Here is an 18,713-nt window from a genome sequence, read left to right on the forward strand (position 1 = left end):
ATTAAGAAGGCATGGAATGCTTTACATGAGGGTAGTTTTTCGTCCTTCGGTTTGGCAATCATTGTTTGCAGAATACTTTAGACTGGGTGCCTGACCCGTCCATCCACCTCATGGACGGCTGATCGGTTCCGAGAGCTGCATTTCGTTTACAAATAAAGCAGCCTTCCTTCTCGAAGACCTATTATATGACCAAACTAACAAACACATTTCGCATTGCGAATTTAAACCACCAATTATAAGTCTGGCAACCGTGGAGACGATCTTACCGTGAACTGAATGTCGTAACCGATTTTGTGGATTACCTGTGTAATCAGCTTCTGAAACTAGTATAGATTTGATTGATTGTGACGTAATAGCCTCCTGCGCAGGCAACTCAAGGCAAGGGCACTAGGACACCGAATGTGGTTGGATTTCTATAGGTTTTTTACCCTTTCGATTATTTGAATTAAATTAACGTTATATACTCGTTTACTTATCTTGTGTCCGTGTTCCTTCGTTGTCTTCGTTCGCTGTTATAGTGCAGACGTTTTCCATTCCAAAGGTCAAACGGTTTTGAATAGCCTACGAGCGTTACTTCTTTAACGGCCGTTCCGTACTTGACTCTGTTTGAAACTATACCAACAACAACGCGACCGCGCGATGCTCCTTACGTCAGTAATATTCAACCGTCCAGTTAATATGGTTAATCAAATTCACCTTAAGTTCTATATAGAACCATTTGTTTCAACAGCCCAGAAGAAGCAAGACTTTGTCTGCTATTCCCTCTTGGGACGGAGTTTACATTTTGGTTTAGCACAACCGCATCAAAGATATAGTGCTGCTCTCTTCTAGAGGGAGAGGAGTTTTGTGTCCTGGCCTCTCCCTCTTCTCCTATTTTGTGATGATCTTGTAGGTACTATAAGATCACCCAAAGGTTGAGGTCTCACAAATTGCTGCCTCACACTTTGGGCGATGTTGTTTGCTAATCGAGCATGCTACAAAGAAAAGAAAAATAAGAATTAACATCCATAAATGAAAAAAATATATAAAATTTACTTATTGAATATTCCCCACTCTTATAATGGACTCTTGTTATTATAGACACCAAATTTATGGTGTTTCTAATTAACGGTATCTACTAAAACAAAAGCTTACGTGTCCTACTCTTGAGATTGTATTTCCATTGGCCTGCAAAGCAAATGATAAAATGATTTCATGTAATAAACTTCTGTATACTAGTAAGTTGTTGATTGAGTCTGGGCCAAAAAATGCCTTACAAAAAAAGGCCTTACAAGTAATGAGATGTTTTCTGCTTGACCTTTGGTAGAATATGGCTGCGCCATGAATGTCCTTCATTTACTCACGCCATTTGCTCTCAAAAACGAATAACGTATACAGTGTGACAATTTATCATGAACAATAAAATATAATGAAAAGCAGCCAAGCGAGATGAGACCGTGCATGGTGCGAAAGAATTTGGTGTTATGATCATTAGCAAACGATAGAATTCCCAGAGCATCAAATCGTTGGGAAACGATCAATGTTTTCTGTATTTCTCGTTCGCTTTAGATCGCTTTAAATGAATTCAATAGTCTTGCAATTTCGTGTAATATTAGTTTAAGTTCAAATTTGTATCCTGACGTAATTTTGAGAGAAATGATCAGCGAATTTTAGAATAATGGAAGATCTAGTAAGATTGACTAGAAAACTGCGATGAAAAGTGCGCATCAAATGTTTACCCCGTCTTCTGCACTATACGTTTTCACAAAATCGCATAAGTCGACTACCTTCAAAATGTTCCTTTTAAAACTAGATACAGAGTAAAACTAAATGAGCAATGACTTTTGTGAATATATAGCTCTGAAATATTAATTTCGGCCGTATGAAATCCATTGTTTAGTTTTGAAGTAGATTATGCACTATATTTAAATAATCTCAAATATCTCATTATTAGCTAGATAGATTTTTTCAAAAATCCCCACAAATGGAGGCATCCAGTATATAATTATGTGGTACGAAGCATTCTAGTGTTGAACGCTCTGCAAGGCTAAAATTATTTTCTAAACGAAATCAAATATTTCATCATAATTACGTGTTATGACGTCCGATCTCATTAAAAACTGCATCAAACATTAATTCAATCTTTATGTGACTTATGTGCAAAAAAGATTTGCAATAGGATAAAAGACGTTTATGCACTAGCGTTCCAAAAGTGGAAGGTAGCGGTCAAGCGTGAGGGGGTCGAGCCACCTTAAATTAATGTTAAAATTAGGGCTTCTATATATGCACTTTATTTATCTATCTATCTATCTATCTATCTATCTATCTATCTATCTATCTATCTACCTTTTTATTTATTTATTTATTTATTTATTTAAAATAAGTAAATAAATAAATAAATGAATGAATGAATGAATGGATGGATGGATGAATGAATGAATGGATGGATGGATGAATGGATGAATGAATGAATGAATGAATTTATTTATTTGTTTATTTATTTTGGTTAGAAATATTAATTGCACGAAAGCCCAAACATACGTACCCAAATTCTAAATTCTAAAAGCACTTAACTAACCCTAATAAATGTGAAAACATGATCACTCGATGAGAGGATAAAGCCCTTAAACAAAAGAAAACAAAAGGACGTTCAAGAGGTATTTGAGTTAAAATGATCCGTGATAAAGCAGTACTCGACTTTACTAGTAGTACTAGTGAACTAAAGTGAAAAAAAAAAAAAAAAAAAAAGAAAGTTGTAGAAAGTTTTAGCGAGTGAAGTCATTAAACCCCTTAAATAGATAGATATTAAACTTAATACTCTTTAGTAGACCAGAATTCCATTGTTTTCTTTTAATAATAGTGCTTTTATAAAATATTAACGTTCTCATTCGAATTTCCTCTCCTAATATGAGTAGTTCTGAGCAAATTTAAAGACGGGTAAAATGCCCAGTGGATTTTTGGTGCGCGTGGGAGTAAACTGAGCCAAAATGGCTATTTCTTGGTGTTGCAGGATTTCTGAGCCATGACGACAATAAAACAGAATTATCGAAAACTAGTATGTAGTACAGAGGAATGCTTAATGATGCATGTTCTTTCTTATTCCAGTTTCCTCCTAATGAGTTCTGAACAAAAGAAGACGGCTAAAATGCCTAATGGATTTTTTTGGGGGCGTGGGAGTAAACTGAGGCAAAATGGTTATTTCTTGGTGTTGCAGTGTTCCTGAGCCATGAAGACAATAAAACAATAACCGGAAACTTGAGAATGAGTTTGGAGCAGTAAACAATAGAGTGCAAACAGTTAATCCGTGAAACAGTAATAAATAGTACAACATAGTGCTAATTAAACAAAAGAAAACAATGGAATTTGCATGAAATTGTGCTTTTTAGTGTTACTAAAGTTTCACGGATATATTGTTTGCACTCTACCCTGCAATAATAAAAATGAGAAAGACACTTGGCGCAAACGCGCGTCATCGCATGTTCATAGATTGTTCATCCTTGTAGGTTCCACTAAACTTTCATAATATTTTCGATATTTCTTACTGATTGCTTTCTATGAGAAACTGAGCATGTGGTACAGAGCAAAAGCTTGCTTGTATTTTGTCATCTTCTTGTGTGCAAGCCCTTTGTGGCTTATCATTACCCTAATATCATGGCTCTTCGGCAGAACATCTAGAATGCTTAAAGAGCGAGACCCGGCCAAGCCAATGTTTAGAAGAACCGTTCTCGTGACCGACGGAGTCCAAACTAAGTCTCTTCATGTCATGCGAACACTGGCCAAAGCAGGTCATCGGATAATTCTTGTGGAATCAGATCAATACAAATATTCTGCATCGAGTTGGTCTAAGTATGTCTCGCGTACCCGATACGTTCCACACCATAATGGCAAGACCATGGACAAGTACATCGACGGAGTAGTGAAAGTGGCAGTCGAGGAGAAGGTGGATTGGTTTGTCCCGGTCAGTAAAACTTACTCCGCTATTCCAAACTATATGGTCGAGCAGAAGTTAGCAAAGGTTTGTCCTCGAATAAGATGCTTAGGATTTGGTAGCCTAGAGATGGCGCTCCTGCTCAACGATAAAAGGCGTTTTCTCAGTGAATGCCAGAGGCTTGGACTTTCCATTCCAGACTTCAGAGTCATCTCTCGAGTGGACGAATTATACAAGCTGCGAGATGAGAATTTGTTTGAGAACCATCACTATTTTTTGAAGCCCGTTGAAGATTATTCTGAAGATAGGAAAAATTTTAGACAAATTCCTCACGATTTGAATGCCTTCAAAGAGTATGTGAAGGAATACGAGACGCAAATCACCCTTGGACGGACTTACTTTGTGTGTGAATACATCAATGGCAGTGAATACTGTTCAAACGTGATTTGCCGCAACGGAAAAATACTTGCTATTCAAGTTTGTCCAAGTTCAAGTGTTCAAATAGACTACGACGCAATAGACCATAAGGAAATAGAAGAATGGACCACAGAATTCTGCAGTAAGTTGAAGATTTCAGGTGGACTCTGTTTCGATTTTATCCAAGACCACAATAACAACAACATCTACTGCCTAGAGTGTAACCCACGCCTTCATTCAGCCATAACTACCTTCCATTGTGATCCAAAACTTGCTGTAGCTATCCAAGCCGCATTGGAGCCTGAAATTGTTCAAGATGAAGAGGTGGTGTTCCCTGTCAAGCCACCAGACCAATCCCTTCATGTCTATTGGCTATACCAAGAAGTGTACAAGCTGTTTACTGGTAGGCAAGGTATAAGGGAGCTTCTTTCTACGGTACTGCATGGAAAGGAAGCAGTATATGACCACGATGATCCCCTTCCATTTCTCATCCTGCACACGATCCACATAATGTTCCAGTTGAAGAAAAACATAGTGAATAATGCTCGCTGGAGTGTTGTCAATCCTTGCCTTGGACGTCTCTGCAATTGAATCATGAGGAGAACACGATACTTTTAAAAGTAAATTTGTTAGTTAGGACTTATTAGTTTTGGTATTCTCTACTTTCACATCCCCATAATACTTTGCGTCTTTGGGGGGTAACCAAGGGGTAAAAACCCACTTATTTTGCTGAAGGCTGATCAGACAATGTTGACAATATCTTGTTTGGTATCCAAATATAAAATGAAGAAGTAAAACACAGAAAACGATATCTTGGTTCACTATATAATACTTGTAAAATGTGGTTTAGCATTTTGCATGGGTTCGTTTCGTTTCCGAGAAGGGCTATTCCCATGTAAACAAAGGCGGAAGTGATCGTCGAAAAAAACAACGAGAGTTTGGACGTATTCCCTGTTTAATTTGAGCCTCAAAAGATGGGGCTTTGAATTGAAACACAAAATAAGTCTTTTTTCAGCTTTTCACTAGCCTCACCCTTCGCAGACGTTATTTGTGACAAATAACGTCATTTAATTTCACCATTAAACTGAGGGAGTGAAATACCCTGAAATGAAATACGTCATTCCCTGGACGACGCTGGTCTCGATTTGGTCGTAGAGTGCATTGGCTTCACAATAACTTCCTGCCCATCAATATAATGATTTCTTTTGCTACTTGAAACTTCATCAGCTACTTCTTGATTTTGAAAACACAGAAAAGCAAAATTCTTGGCTGAAGTAAAATCACGCTTAAAGACCATATAAATTGAGTTAAGCTGCCCAAATTGCTCAAAATATTTTCTCACAGCTTCAAGAGTAATGTCTTCTGGTAAAAGGTCTACTACTATTTTGCCTGGTACACTTTTTCTGCGTTTAGCTATACAAGTGCCTACCTGGATTACCTGTGTAATCAGCTTCTGACGTAACTAGGTTCGATTGATTGTGACGTAATAGCCTCCTCCGCAGGCAACTCTATAAACTCTCACATAATATATCACTATAGCGAAGGGGCTTCCTCCCTCAGTGAAAACCGAGAGTGCTGGGCCTCCTCCCCTCCCTCCCCTCGTCTGGTTTTTTATTTCTTCGTTCCCAGACTCCTGCTCATTAATAGTTAGAGAAATTAGAGAAAGCCACAGAGATGCTTGCGGAAGAGGCTAGTGACGTAACTAGACGCAGCGTTCTTACGCGCGCGCTACAAACATTAAGCGCTGCAGCTTTGGAATATCAAATCGTCTAAGCCCATCCAACGCTCTCCCACATTACTCAAACGGGCTTGGACACTGAATTCAAGCAAAGCTTTTGCAATAAAACTTTTGGTACGAAGGTAGATTTGGTGAAAGATTACCAGTTTTGTCAAAAATCTCTTCTTTTTTTTTTTTTTTTTTGTCCTTGTGTGTTCTTATCCCTGGAGTCGCCCTGATAAGAAAGAACAATCGGGTGTGTCGTCCTTGCTTAGCAAGTGATAAAAGAGTAATTTGGGGATCGAAGATAAATTTGTTCAAAGATTTACCATGCAGTTATGTTCAAAAACCTTTCCTTTTTGTCCTTGTGTGTTCTTATCCCGGTAGTGTCGTCTGATAAGAACGAGCAATCGGGTGTATTGCCTTTGCTCAGCAAATGATAATAAAGTCGAGTATTTTAATTAACAAAATTTCCAAGTGTTTTCAACTGATTTATATTGCGACAGATTGTGGACAAATCATTCCGGGGTTCTTGCGGATTGGAATCTTCCCTGTTAGCAGAGTCTCCCTCGTTTTTTCTTGTTTACAAAAAAGTTGTCAGGACAAATACGTAAAAATATATATATTGTGCATGCTGAAGACATAATATATAAGTACATCAATTTATTTCTCGCAATATAGCTCGTAGAGTGAAAGCGTAAAAAAATTCCTGAATAATTGTCTTCGGTGGGAGACGCGCGCACTCTTACGTAACACGCGGAGATCATACGTAACACGAAGCCCTGCTGGCTAGATCGCGACATTCAGTGTGGTCATCCAATTAAAATCGACTGTTTTCTCCGCAAGGTCGCATGCGCATCCAACTTTGACGAGCCACAAAACTGAGAGACGCAAAGCCAGTTTTAATTTAATGTCGTACCCAGAGCTGATTTCTTAATGCGCAAAGAAATAAAGGCTCTGAGTACAAGATTGGTTTTAGTTATATTTAGAGACGAGAATAATCGATTTTATGAATTCTTATCGATATTATGATAATCATATTCTTAGATTCTGTGGCCTGTCAAGTTTCTCTAAATTTGGGAATGGGTCTGTCTCAGTATTCTTTCAACTAGCGTCAAATGCTTTCATTTTAGTCCATTTTAGCTAGAGCGTCGTCTATTTGCACATCATTGTCATCTTTAATACAAAATGCAAAGTTCAATGTTTCACATGCCAAGTTAGATCACTCCTGTCTATTATGTAATATAGCGTGGTTTCACGGTTTATTCCTTTAATGGTCCACTGCACTAGTTTTATATCACTTAAACGCTTATGTAACATCGTTAGGAGAAAACGTAAGCTTGTGAGCTGAGTAAAAGTATGTGGTACAGAGCAAAAGCTTGCTTGTATTTTGTCATCTTCTTGTGTGCAAGCCCTTTGTGGCTTATCATTACCCTAATATCATGGCTCTTCGGCAGAACATCTAGAATGCTTAAAGAGCGAGACCCGGCCAAGCCAATGTTTAGAAGAACCGTTCTCGTGACCGACGGAGTCCAAACTAAGTCTCTTCATGTCATGCGAACACTGGCCAAAGCAGGTCATCGGATAATTCTTGTGGAATCAGATCAATACAAATATTCTGCATCGAGTTGGTCTAAGTATGTCTCGCGTACCCGATACGTTCCACACCATAATGGCAAGACCATGGACAAGTACATCGACGGAGTAGTGAAAGTGGCAGTCGAGGAGAAGGTGGATTGGTTTGTCCCGGTCAGTAAAACTTACTCCGCTATTCCAAACTATATGGTCGAGCAGAAGTTAGCAAAGGTTTGTCCTCGAATAAGATGCTTAGGATTTGGTAGCCTAGAGATGGCGCTCCTGCTCAACGATAAAAGGCGTTTTCTCAGTGAATGCCAGAGGCTTGGACTTTCCATTCCAGACTTCAGAGTCATCTCTCGAGTGGACGAATTATACAAGCTGCGAGATGAGAATTTGTTTGAGAACCATCACTATTTTTTGAAGCCCGTTGAAGATTATTCTGAAGATAGGAAAAATTTTAGACAAATTCCTCACGATTTGAATGCCTTCAAAGAGTATGTGAAGGAATACGAGACGCAAATCACCCTTGGACGGACTTACTTTGTGTGTGAATACATCAATGGCAGTGAATACTGTTCAAACGTGATTTGCCGCAACGGAAAAATACTTGCTATTCAAGTTTGTCCAAGTTCAAGTGTTCAAATAGACTACGACGCAATAGACCATAAGGAAATAGAAGAATGGACCACAGAATTCTGCAGTAAGTTGAAGATTTCAGGTGGACTCTGTTTCGATTTTATCCAAGACCACAATAACAACAACATCTACTGCCTAGAGTGTAACCCACGCCTTCATTCAGCCATAACTACCTTCCATTGTGATCCAAAACTTGCTGTAGCTATCCAAGTCGCATTGGAGCCTGAAATTGTTCAAGATGAAGAGGTGGTGTTCCCTGTCAAGCCACCAGACCAATCCCTTCATGTCTATTGGCTATACCAAGAAGTGTACAAGCTGTTTACTGGTAGGCAAGGTATAAGGGAGCTTCTTTCTACGGTACTGCATGGAAAGGAAGCAGTATATGATCACGATGATCCCCTTCCATTTCTCATCCTGCACACGATCCACATAATGTTCCAGTTGAAGAAAAACATAGTGAATAATGCTCGCTGGAGTGTTGTCAATCCTTGCCTTGGACGTATCTGCAATTGAATCATGAGGAGAACACGATATTTTTAAAAGTAAATTTGTTAGTTAGGACTTATTAGTTTTGGTATTCTCTACTTTCACATCCCCATAATACTTTGCGTCTTTGGGGGGTAACCAAAGGGTAAAAACCCACTTATTTTGCTGAAGGCTGATCAGACAATGTTGACAATACCTTGTTTGGTATCCAAATATAAAATGAAGAAGTAAAACACAGAAAACGATATCTTGGTTCACTATATAATACTTGTAAAATGTGGTTTAGCATTTTGCATGGGTTCGTTTCGTTTCCGAGAAGGGCTATTCCCATGTAAACAAAGGCGGAAGTGATCGTCGAAAAAAACAACGAGAGTTTGGACGTATTCCCTGTTTAATTTGAGCCTTAAAAGATGGGGCTTTGAATTGAAACACAAAATAAGTCTTTTTTCAGCTTTTCACTAGCCTCACCCTTCGCAGACGTTATTTGTGACAAATAACGTCATTTAATTTCACCATTAAACTGAGGGAGTGAAATACCCTGAAATGAAATACGTCATTCCCTGGACGACGCTGGTCTCGATTTGGTCGTAGAGTGCATTGGCTTCACAATAACTTCCTGCCCATCAATATAATGATTTCTTTTGCTACTTGAAACTTCATCAGCTACTTCTTGATTTTGAAAACACAGAAAAGCAAAATTCTTGGCTGAAGTAAAATCACGCTTAAAGACCATATCAATTGAGTTAAGCTGCCCAAATTGCTCAAAATATTTTCTCACAGCTTCAAGAGTAATGTCTTCTGGTAAAAGGTCTACTACTATCTTGCCTGGTACACTTTTTCTGCGTTTAGCTATACAAGTGCCTACCTGCAGGACATGGCCTTTCACCTCATGGTTTTGTCGTTTTAGTGCTTTGATTGGGGAGTTTTCAGACAAAAATTTAATAAAGGCATAGTCTCTTCTCTTTTTACCAGTCATTGGAATATCAACTGATTTGATATCTCCGTACTGGGAGAAGGTTTCCACTGTGTTGGAATAAGAGTGATTATTTTAACCCAAGTTAACCATTCTGTATTTTCTAACCCTTTGTTTATTTCTACTTCCCAATGAAAACCTTTTTCTTTATCCCACACGTCTCTGACAAAACGTATATTGACATTTAAAACATGTTGTCTACTTAAAACACTACAATTTAAAGGAATGAAAACATTGTTCCATAAAGATTGCCTTAAGACCTCTTTTGGGTTGTCAATAGTTGTAATACTAAGTTCTACCCAAGCTGAAGTCGTGGAGTCATTTCCGGTTATTTAAGCTTATTATTTTTCATGTTTTACAGATTTCGAGTCCAGTCCAGTCCATGTTTTACAGATTTCGAGTCCAGTCCAGTCCAGTCCAGTCTATGTTTTACAGATTTTTCTCTGTCTAGTCCAGTCCAGTTATTTTACTACCTAAACTCATTTGCATGTAAAAAGGAGCTTACGCGAAATCGTTCTATTGTCATCTTTAAAGGGCCACTTGGACGAAAATTGTTCCAAAATTAAAACTCTTTCATTCGAGCTGGAACTTTGCTGAAATAATCTTGAACACATTAAGAACCTCTCACTGAAATATCTTTCTAATATTCGAAAGGGAAGGGCCAAAATTTTACGATTTATTTTCGTCCGCCATTAATTTCTTTGTGTCACGGCCAACGAGTCATTATGTACAGCAGTTTTACGCTGTGACGTCATTTACTCAACACTGTCATGTTAGCGTCGTTTTGACTATACATTTCTTGTTAAATTACCTGAAGTTTATTTGATGTTTTAAACGCGTTATCGTGAAAAGAATCTCTAAACAGACTTTTTTTAAACCTTTGATACCTCTTCAAATACGATGGAAACTCCTTTGGACGCTCGCTTTGTCAATCCTGAAGAGTTAGAACCATAAATTATAATGTATGAAGATGAAGCCGAACTAGAAGAAGAAGCAATGCTTGGGAAGAGGTTTTCATAAAAATTCCTTACGTTCATTTCATTATTTGTATTTGCTACCTACTGTCCATGATATAAAGATCTTAAATTTGAAGTTTCAATGTAATCTAATAGTGATTGATGTTATGAAAACAACCGATTGCCTTTTGAATTCTGCGTTGTGATATAAAGATTTGTGACAATATACTTAGATCTATGTGCCGAATAATTTAGAATGTGAGCTCGTAATTCTCCTAGCTGATTTACTACAGAACGGTTATTATTTGCTTCAAAATGTTTATTATGCATTGAATAGGTACAAACATACGATTATCTAATATCATCTTTGTAATAGAACATGTCAAAGGTTTCTTATTTATTACTCGCGCGACAGCGGCGTCTGTCACTCAGCTCGTAGATTTTTCTTTCATTGTGTCGGATGTCTCGCGGACCCAAATTGTGGTGTTGCTCTTTGCCCTTGTATGTAAATATACCTTGAAAAATTGTTATCCTTAAAATGATTCGAATCCCGAATATCTCAGTCACTTCGCGCGATGGAACCGCTAGAATCTCGTCCATGCGTCCTACTTTGTTGTGATTCTTGGCTTGCCGAGATGTATTGAAATTTTCGAATTATGATCGTCAGTATTATTGAAACTGAAAAATTTCAGCGCCTACACATTGTTTGGTCATATAGTAGTTAGGAAACCGAATGAAACATTAAATATTTTCTGAATAAACCAAATAAACCGAGTTTTACGAACATGGCACATACATTACCCACCAATGTTTTGGTTTGGGTTGAGTAAATGACGTCATAAGTACTCGTGCCAGTCTTCTTGAGTCGAATTCTGTGATTCAAAGAAATTAATGGCGGACGAAAATAAATCGTAAAATTTTGGCCCTTTCCTTTCGAATATCAGAAAGATATTCCAGTGGGTGGTTCTTAATGTATCCTAGATTATTTCAGCAAAGTTCCAGCTCGAATGAAAGAGTTTTAATTTTGGAGCGATTTTCGTCCAAGTGGCCCTTTAATACAAAATGCAAAGTTCAGTATGTTTCACGTGGCAAGTTAGATCGCTCCTCTATTACGTAATATATAGCGTAGTTTCACGGTTTATTCCTTTAACGGTCCATGCACTAACTTTATATCACTTAAACACTTATGTAACATCGTTAGGAGAAAACGTAAAAGTTAAAAGTATGTGGTACAGAGCAAAAGCTTGCTTGTATTTTGTCATCTTTCTGTGTGCAAGCCCTTTGTGGCTTATCATCACCCTAATATCATGGCTCTTCGGCAGAACATCTAGAATGCTTAAAGGATTTAAAGAGCGAGACCCGGCCAAGCCAAAGTTTAGAAGAACCGTTCTCGTGACCGACGGAGTCCTAACCAAGTCTCTTCATGTCTTGCGAACACTGGCCAAAGCAGGTCATCGGATAATTCTTGTGGAATCAGATCAATACAAATATTCTGCATCGAGTTGGTCTAAGTATGTCTCGCGTACCCGATACGTTCCACACTACAATAGCAAGACCATGGACAAGTACATTGACGGAGTAGTGAAAGTGGCAGTCGAGGAGAAGGTGGATTGGTTTGTCCCGGTCAGTAAAGCTTACTCCGCTATTCCAAACTATATGGTCGAGCAGAAGTTAGCAAAAGTTTGTCCTCGAATAAGATGCTTAGGATTTGGTAGCCTAGAGATGGCGCTCCTGCTCAACGATAAAAGGCGTTTTCTCAGTGAATGCCAGAGGCTTGGACTTTCCATTCCAGACTTCAGAGTCATCTCTCGAGTGGACGAGTTATACAAGCTGCGAGATGAGAATTTGTTTGAGAACCATCACTATTTTTTGAAACCCGTTGAAGATCTTTCTGAAGATAGGAAAAATTTTAGACGAATTCCTCACGATTTGAATGCCTTCAAAGAGTATGTGAAGGAATACGAGATGCAAATCACCCTTGGACGGACTTACTTTGTGTGTGAATACATCAATGGCAGTGAATACTGTTCAAACGTGATTTGCCGCAACGGAAAAATACTTGCTATTCAAGTTTGTCCAAGTTCAAGTGTTCAAATAGACTACGACGCAATAGACCATAAGGAAATAGAAGAATGGACCACAGAATTCTGCAGTAAATTGAAGATTTCAGGGGGACTCTGTTTCGATTTCATCCAAGACCACAATAACAACAACATCTACTGCCTAGAGTGTAACCCACGCCTTCATTCAGCCATAACTACCTTCCATTGTGATCCAAAACTTGCTGTAGCTATCCAAGCCGCATTGGAGCCTGAAATTGTTCAAGATGAAGAGGTGGTGTTCCCTGTCAAGCCACCAGACCAATCCCTTCATGTCTATTGGCTATATCAAGAAGTGTACAAGCTGTTTACTGGTAGACAAGGTATAAGGAAGCTTCTTTCTACGGTACTGCATGGAAAGGAAGCAGTATATGACCACGATGATCCCCTTCCATTTCTCATCCTGCACACGATCCATATAATGTTCCAGTTGAAGAAAAACATAGTGAATAATGCTCGCTGGAGTGTTGTCAATCCTTGCCTGGGATGTCCCATTTAATTGAATCATGAAGAGAACACGATTTTTTTAAAGTACATTTGTTAGTTAGTGACTTATCAATTTTTGGTATTCGTGATAGATGGCGTAGATGTGACTGATTCGTTGTCTTGTGTGATTCATCATTTCAATATACTATAGCTCTATTGTTTTGATTCAATTTCAAGGAGGCAGTAGCGAAGAAATTAAAGACCCCGAATTGAGGGAGCCGGAAGTAGATTTGAAATGAGAGTTCTGCAACATGAGGAGCGAGGAGCCAGGCCCCAGACCACACAATTTTTACCGATTGCTTAAGAATGAATTTAGGAATGAATGAAGGGGCCTCTTGTCTTCATCAATCGCTATATACTGTTTTGGAAATATATAAATTTATAATTTCATGAGGTTGATCTTACTGTTGAGTATTTGTTCCTTGTTCTTTGTTTAAGTAAGATTTGAAAAAGTTGTGTTTATGAATGAAAATGAGGGTGTGAACTTTTTTCAGAGCAAGGTTATTGATTGGAGCACCTTTCTTGGGTTGACAAGGTTAATCCCCTCTTTCAAATGTTCTTTCTTTAAACAGAGGGAAATAAAAGTGCCTCTAACAATGCCCCTTGGTTTCATTCTTAATATCGATTGTTTCCCATGATGACGGTTTTTTAAAGTGCCACTAGCTGGTGCCCCTAGTGCCCCTGTGAGCAGAGCATGAGTAAAATGAGCAGAACAAGAGGACGTCTCTATAACTATTTAACTATATTTAATAAAGTTTCATTGCAAAAAAAGTACATTTAATTTTTCTTTCTAGTTTACTAACCTTCGACGTTTAGGACGCTGATGATATCGCAAATCTTCCTCTTCATCTGTCTCATCATTTTTAAGTGGTCGAAATAAATTGTTTAGCAGATGTTTACGCTGTTGAATCACAACTTGAGTCGCCTCTTTCCAGTCATAGTCATCTGTGTCCATGAGCTCCTGTCTAGTTTTCATGATTTTTCGGAAATACGGGTCTTTCTTCAGTGTGTGCATCCTTTCTAACTTTTCCAACAAAACTTTTCTCTGCTCCTTTCTATAGACTGGTAACATACTGTTATGCGCTTTGACTGCAGCACTTTCTTCGCTTTCTCCTTCGTGCAGGTAGTTTTCCATTTGACCCTCTAACTCTTTCTGATGACGATCTGTAGCTTCTCCTACGAGAGCCGACCAACTGTGCTTTACTGACTTATCATCGTCCTCTTCAGAATCACTAACTTTCGATTCACCGTCGTCCTCAGTTTCCTCACCAATACTGACTTTGGTCGCTGATTTCGTCTTCACTTGTTTCTTCGTGCTCATCATATTCAACATCTGCCATTTTACAACTGGTTGTCCAAATGGAGGTATTGACGATAATTTCTGGAACTACCAATTCTAAATCAGCCCATGATTTTAGAACAAAATCATTAGACTCAAGTAATATAATTTTGAGGTTCACATGTTTAGCATTACTAATAGGCAATGCGCATCAAACCTTACAAAGCACTCTGCAAAATATAGAACTGCAAAAAGTGAAGCAGGGAAATTTAAAGGAACTATCAGAAGGGGAAAATGTTATTTTCGTCTGTAGAAATACTTATATTTTCATAGGAAATGTCAATGGAATAATAAGCCTTTTCATAGTTTATCCACTGCGCATGTGATTTTATCCCGAATTTCCCCCCTTGTTTTGTCTAAACCTTCTTTTGCTCTTAATTAAACAAAAGGTGAGAAATTCAGGATAAAATCGCATGCGCAGTGGATTCTATTCTTAAACTATGAAAAGGCTTATTGTCAGAAGAATTATTAGAGGAGCCAAAAAAGCATTGGTTTCTCATCACACTTTGTGCTCAAAATTTGTGCTCATGCACATTGTCTGTTGTGTAGTTCCAGAAATTATCCATAGTCTCCCCCCCCCCACACTTATCATAAAATAGTACTAAATTTTTAAATTAAATAATAAATTAAAATAATACTAAATAGTTCAATGTCTTTTCTATTGTTTCCTAAGTGCTTTTTAGTAAAACTTAGTGCTATTGGCAGAGTAGAGTAAAGTCACTAAACCTGTAAATACACATTAGACTAACAAGAAGAGATAACTAGCTAAAAACTAGTGTGAGCTGCGTCGCTGTTCCTAATGAAATAGTAATGATAAATGGGTAAATCATACACCGTGAAAAGGTGAAGAAACTTACTGACATTTTGGAAGCTGGTCCTTCGGCAGAGTAAAAGAGAAAGAGGTGGTACACTAACACATTTTAGTAGAACCTAATTCCATTGTTTTCTTTTGTGTGTTGACTAGTATTTTTTTAATTTTTCGGGTTAAAAGCCTTCACTCTACTGTTTCTCAGAGTAGAATCTGCACTCTGCTTTGACTGTTAGTTGAAATAAATTATGCAGCTTTGTGTCACGGGATTGGTAATTTAAGACCTGACACTAATAATACTCATACTCATTGCATAGTTACTTTAAAGTCTACCAAATGAAAAAGGTTTAATTTTCTACACACAAATAAAGCTTTTACAACTGTCTTTAAAACAATCTACCCAAACAGACTCCAAACAACAAAGTTTTTGGTTTCAACCGTAAAAATTTAAAGACCCATTGCCACCGCGGTCACAGATGAATTTCGTGGTCTATGAAATTCAAAGATTCATATATTGAATAATAACATCATATTAAATCCTTTTCCGACATAGCACTAAGGCACAATAATGATTCTTTTACATTATTTTACGGCTTTAGGGACTATTCAAGAGTTTATTCAAAATGTTGGAATTGTTTTTTCAGTGGTGACACGATTCAAAATGTAAACAAATTGTGATGCATTATGGTAGGTGGCAATGGGTATTTAACAGAGGTGGACAACTGAAAATTTGATTTGCAAAAGGCCAAGAAATCAAGACAACCAGATAGAGTCTTAGCCTAGAAACTTTGAAATTTAACCAGTAATTGTATAACAATGGGCATCATTAATCAATATCTCTTTTCCATTTATATTAATTATTCTTCTACTATTAGGACTGTATCAATCAAGTTTTGGATAATGGGTGAGACCACTCTCTTGCATTTCTTCTTCTGTGCCCTCAATACTTTCATGTATTTTAGTATCAATGGAATTTATTTGGTGTTTCTTTCTAAACTCTGAATACAATGGAGTGTATTCTGATGAAGTCTCAGCCGTGAATCCAAGTCGTCGTACATTTAGAGGACTGCCTTCCATTATGAGCTCTGATTGGGCTAACAAATTATCAACATCTCTTTTCCTCTTGAACCTTAAGATTCCACACTGGTCTATCTTTCTTTCTTCCCAACTCTCAATCAAATGAAGATGAATCGCTTCTCCAAATTGATTGAAATATGACATAATTTCATTTTCAGTCTTTCCCAGGGGTATACCTTCTATAAAAACCTTCTTTTCCCTGGACGACGCTGGTCTCGACTTGGTCGTAGAGTGCATTGGCTTCACAACTACTTCTTGGCCATCAATATAATGATTTCTTTTGCTACTTGAAACTTCATCAGCTACTTCTTGATTTTGAAAACACAGAAAAGCAAAATTCTTGGCTGAAATAAAATCACGCTTAAAGACCATATCAATTGAGTTAAGCTGCCCAAATTGCTCAAAATATTTTCTCACAGCTTCAAGGGTAATGTCTTCTGGTAAAAGGTCCACTACTATCTTGCCTGGTACACTTTTTCTGCGTTTAGCTATACAAGTGCCCACCTGCAGGACATGGCCTTTCACCTCATGGTTTTGTCGTTTTAGTGCTTTGATTGGGGAGTTTTCAGACAAAAATTCAATAAAGCCATAGTCTCTTCTCTTTTTACCAGTCATTGGAATATCGACTGATTTGATGTCTCCGTACTGGGAGAAATAGTCTTTCATATCATTGATCTCAAGTTCCAAGGGTATTCCTCTTAGGAAAATCTTTCTCTCGTGTGTAGCATCACGATCATGCCTCGCAACCTCTAACCTTCTTGAATCAAGAAAGTTTTTTCCTTGTAGAGCCTTTTCGACGGACTCAACAGACTTAAAAACCACGAAAGCATAATTTTTTGGCATGGAAGACGTCGTATAACGAATGACTCTAAGGTGCTCAATCTCTCCATACTTGGAGAAATGTTGGTGCAGTTTGTCTTCATCTGTGAGATAGTTAAGAGACCCAACAAAAATAGTCCTTCGATTAGGATGTTCCTGATCTTGGGCGGCAACAGCTTCTTCTCTTTCTAATACATCATCTTTAGAATCACTAGTGTTCAAAGAACAGTAGTTTCTTTGAGGGGGAAGCAATCTTCCAGTGGAGTAAGTTTTGACTTTGAAAGACTGAAATGCTGTGCAATCGTGGTGGTTTTGGTCTTGAAAACCCCATCGCTTTACCTCTGTACTCGAACTGGACAATCTTCGTACTAGTGGGATGGTATATGTAGCACGATAACAAAATTTACTTGCTTGAAATGCTCGTAAAAGCGAATTCAAGTTCATCGTTATGCAACTTGTTCACTTGGTTCCTCAAAATCTTTTGAACGCATGTCGGACCCAGAGCTTCTCGGCTTACTACACAGGAAGCCCAAGCCAGGTATTTGAGGACTGACTGAGGTCACATCATATAGGGAGGGATTACGTAAGAATGCGAAGCTAACAATGAATGCGATAATAATAACAGTCTAATCACACATTATCGCATAAAAATGAATTACAATTAACAAATTACAGTTAACAAGTAAAAGCTAAGAACAAGAAAAAAAAAAAAACGAAGTCGTTATACTATATGCATACATGATATACGCGGCTACATTTTGCCTCAAGCGAATAAATTTACAATGTCTTAAATAGAAATTTGGCTCACTATTTACAACTACTATACAAATAACTAATGTAGTTCAGTAAAAACCCGCATAAAAGAACACCCATTTTTGGAGTTGAGGCTGATTTTGTTCTTATTTAACGGGTGTTTACTGAAAATCAGCCTGAAGCCTTCTTACGGTGTTTTTGAATAAATGTTTCTAAAATATATACAGTATTACTATATAGACTACCAATACATGTAGGTGATATTAATGTGTAAGTTCAAAAATGTTATTTGAAAAATCTTTACTGCAATAATACCAGCGCCTGTATCAAAACAGTAGAAAAATATACTCTTGTCAGGTCATGCTTGGAGTCTGCTACTTGTAACACTGTAAATGAATCTAAATTGATAATAAAAGTGAATTGAATTAAATTAAACTCTATTAATGTACTGTAGAACAGGTCTAGCACATAAATATTGATCTTATTTTTTTTTAAGAACACCTTTTAATTTGTTAGGCTGATTCCCTTCTTATTTAAATGGTACTAAAAACGCCCTAATTCAGGCTGGGTGTTCTTAACCCACTTGTTCTTTTATTCGGGTTTTTATTGTATTTCACTATTGGCCAAGGAGATCATAGTACTAAGAAAGAAAGTTCTCTTAA

At 37.7% G+C, this 18,713-nt stretch overlaps 2 protein-coding genes across 2 annotated transcripts in view; both read right to left on the reverse strand.

The window, feature by feature from the left end:
* Positions 1 to 18,713, reverse strand: part of LOC116307141 (roundabout homolog 3) — an 88,902-nt gene that overhangs the window by 59,197 nt on the left and 10,992 nt on the right. The gene's annotated exons all lie outside the window — the stretch shown is intronic.
* Positions 15,733 to 17,797, reverse strand: LOC148907218 (uncharacterized). The gene has a single exon (XM_089037234.1). It carries the CDS (start codon positions 17,740 to 17,742, stop codon positions 16,285 to 16,287), a length of 1,458 nt encoding a protein of 485 aa, XP_088893360.1. The 5' UTR covers positions 17,743 to 17,797; the 3' UTR covers positions 15,733 to 16,284.

The sequence above is a fragment of the Actinia tenebrosa genome, unplaced genomic scaffold (assembly GCF_029948245.1).
Source record: "Actinia tenebrosa isolate PJP-AT-01 unplaced genomic scaffold, QUT_ActTen_1.0 PGA_scaffold4__44_contigs__length_22323623, whole genome shotgun sequence".
Classification (NCBI taxonomy): Eukaryota; Metazoa; Cnidaria; class Anthozoa; order Actiniaria; family Actiniidae; genus Actinia; species Actinia tenebrosa.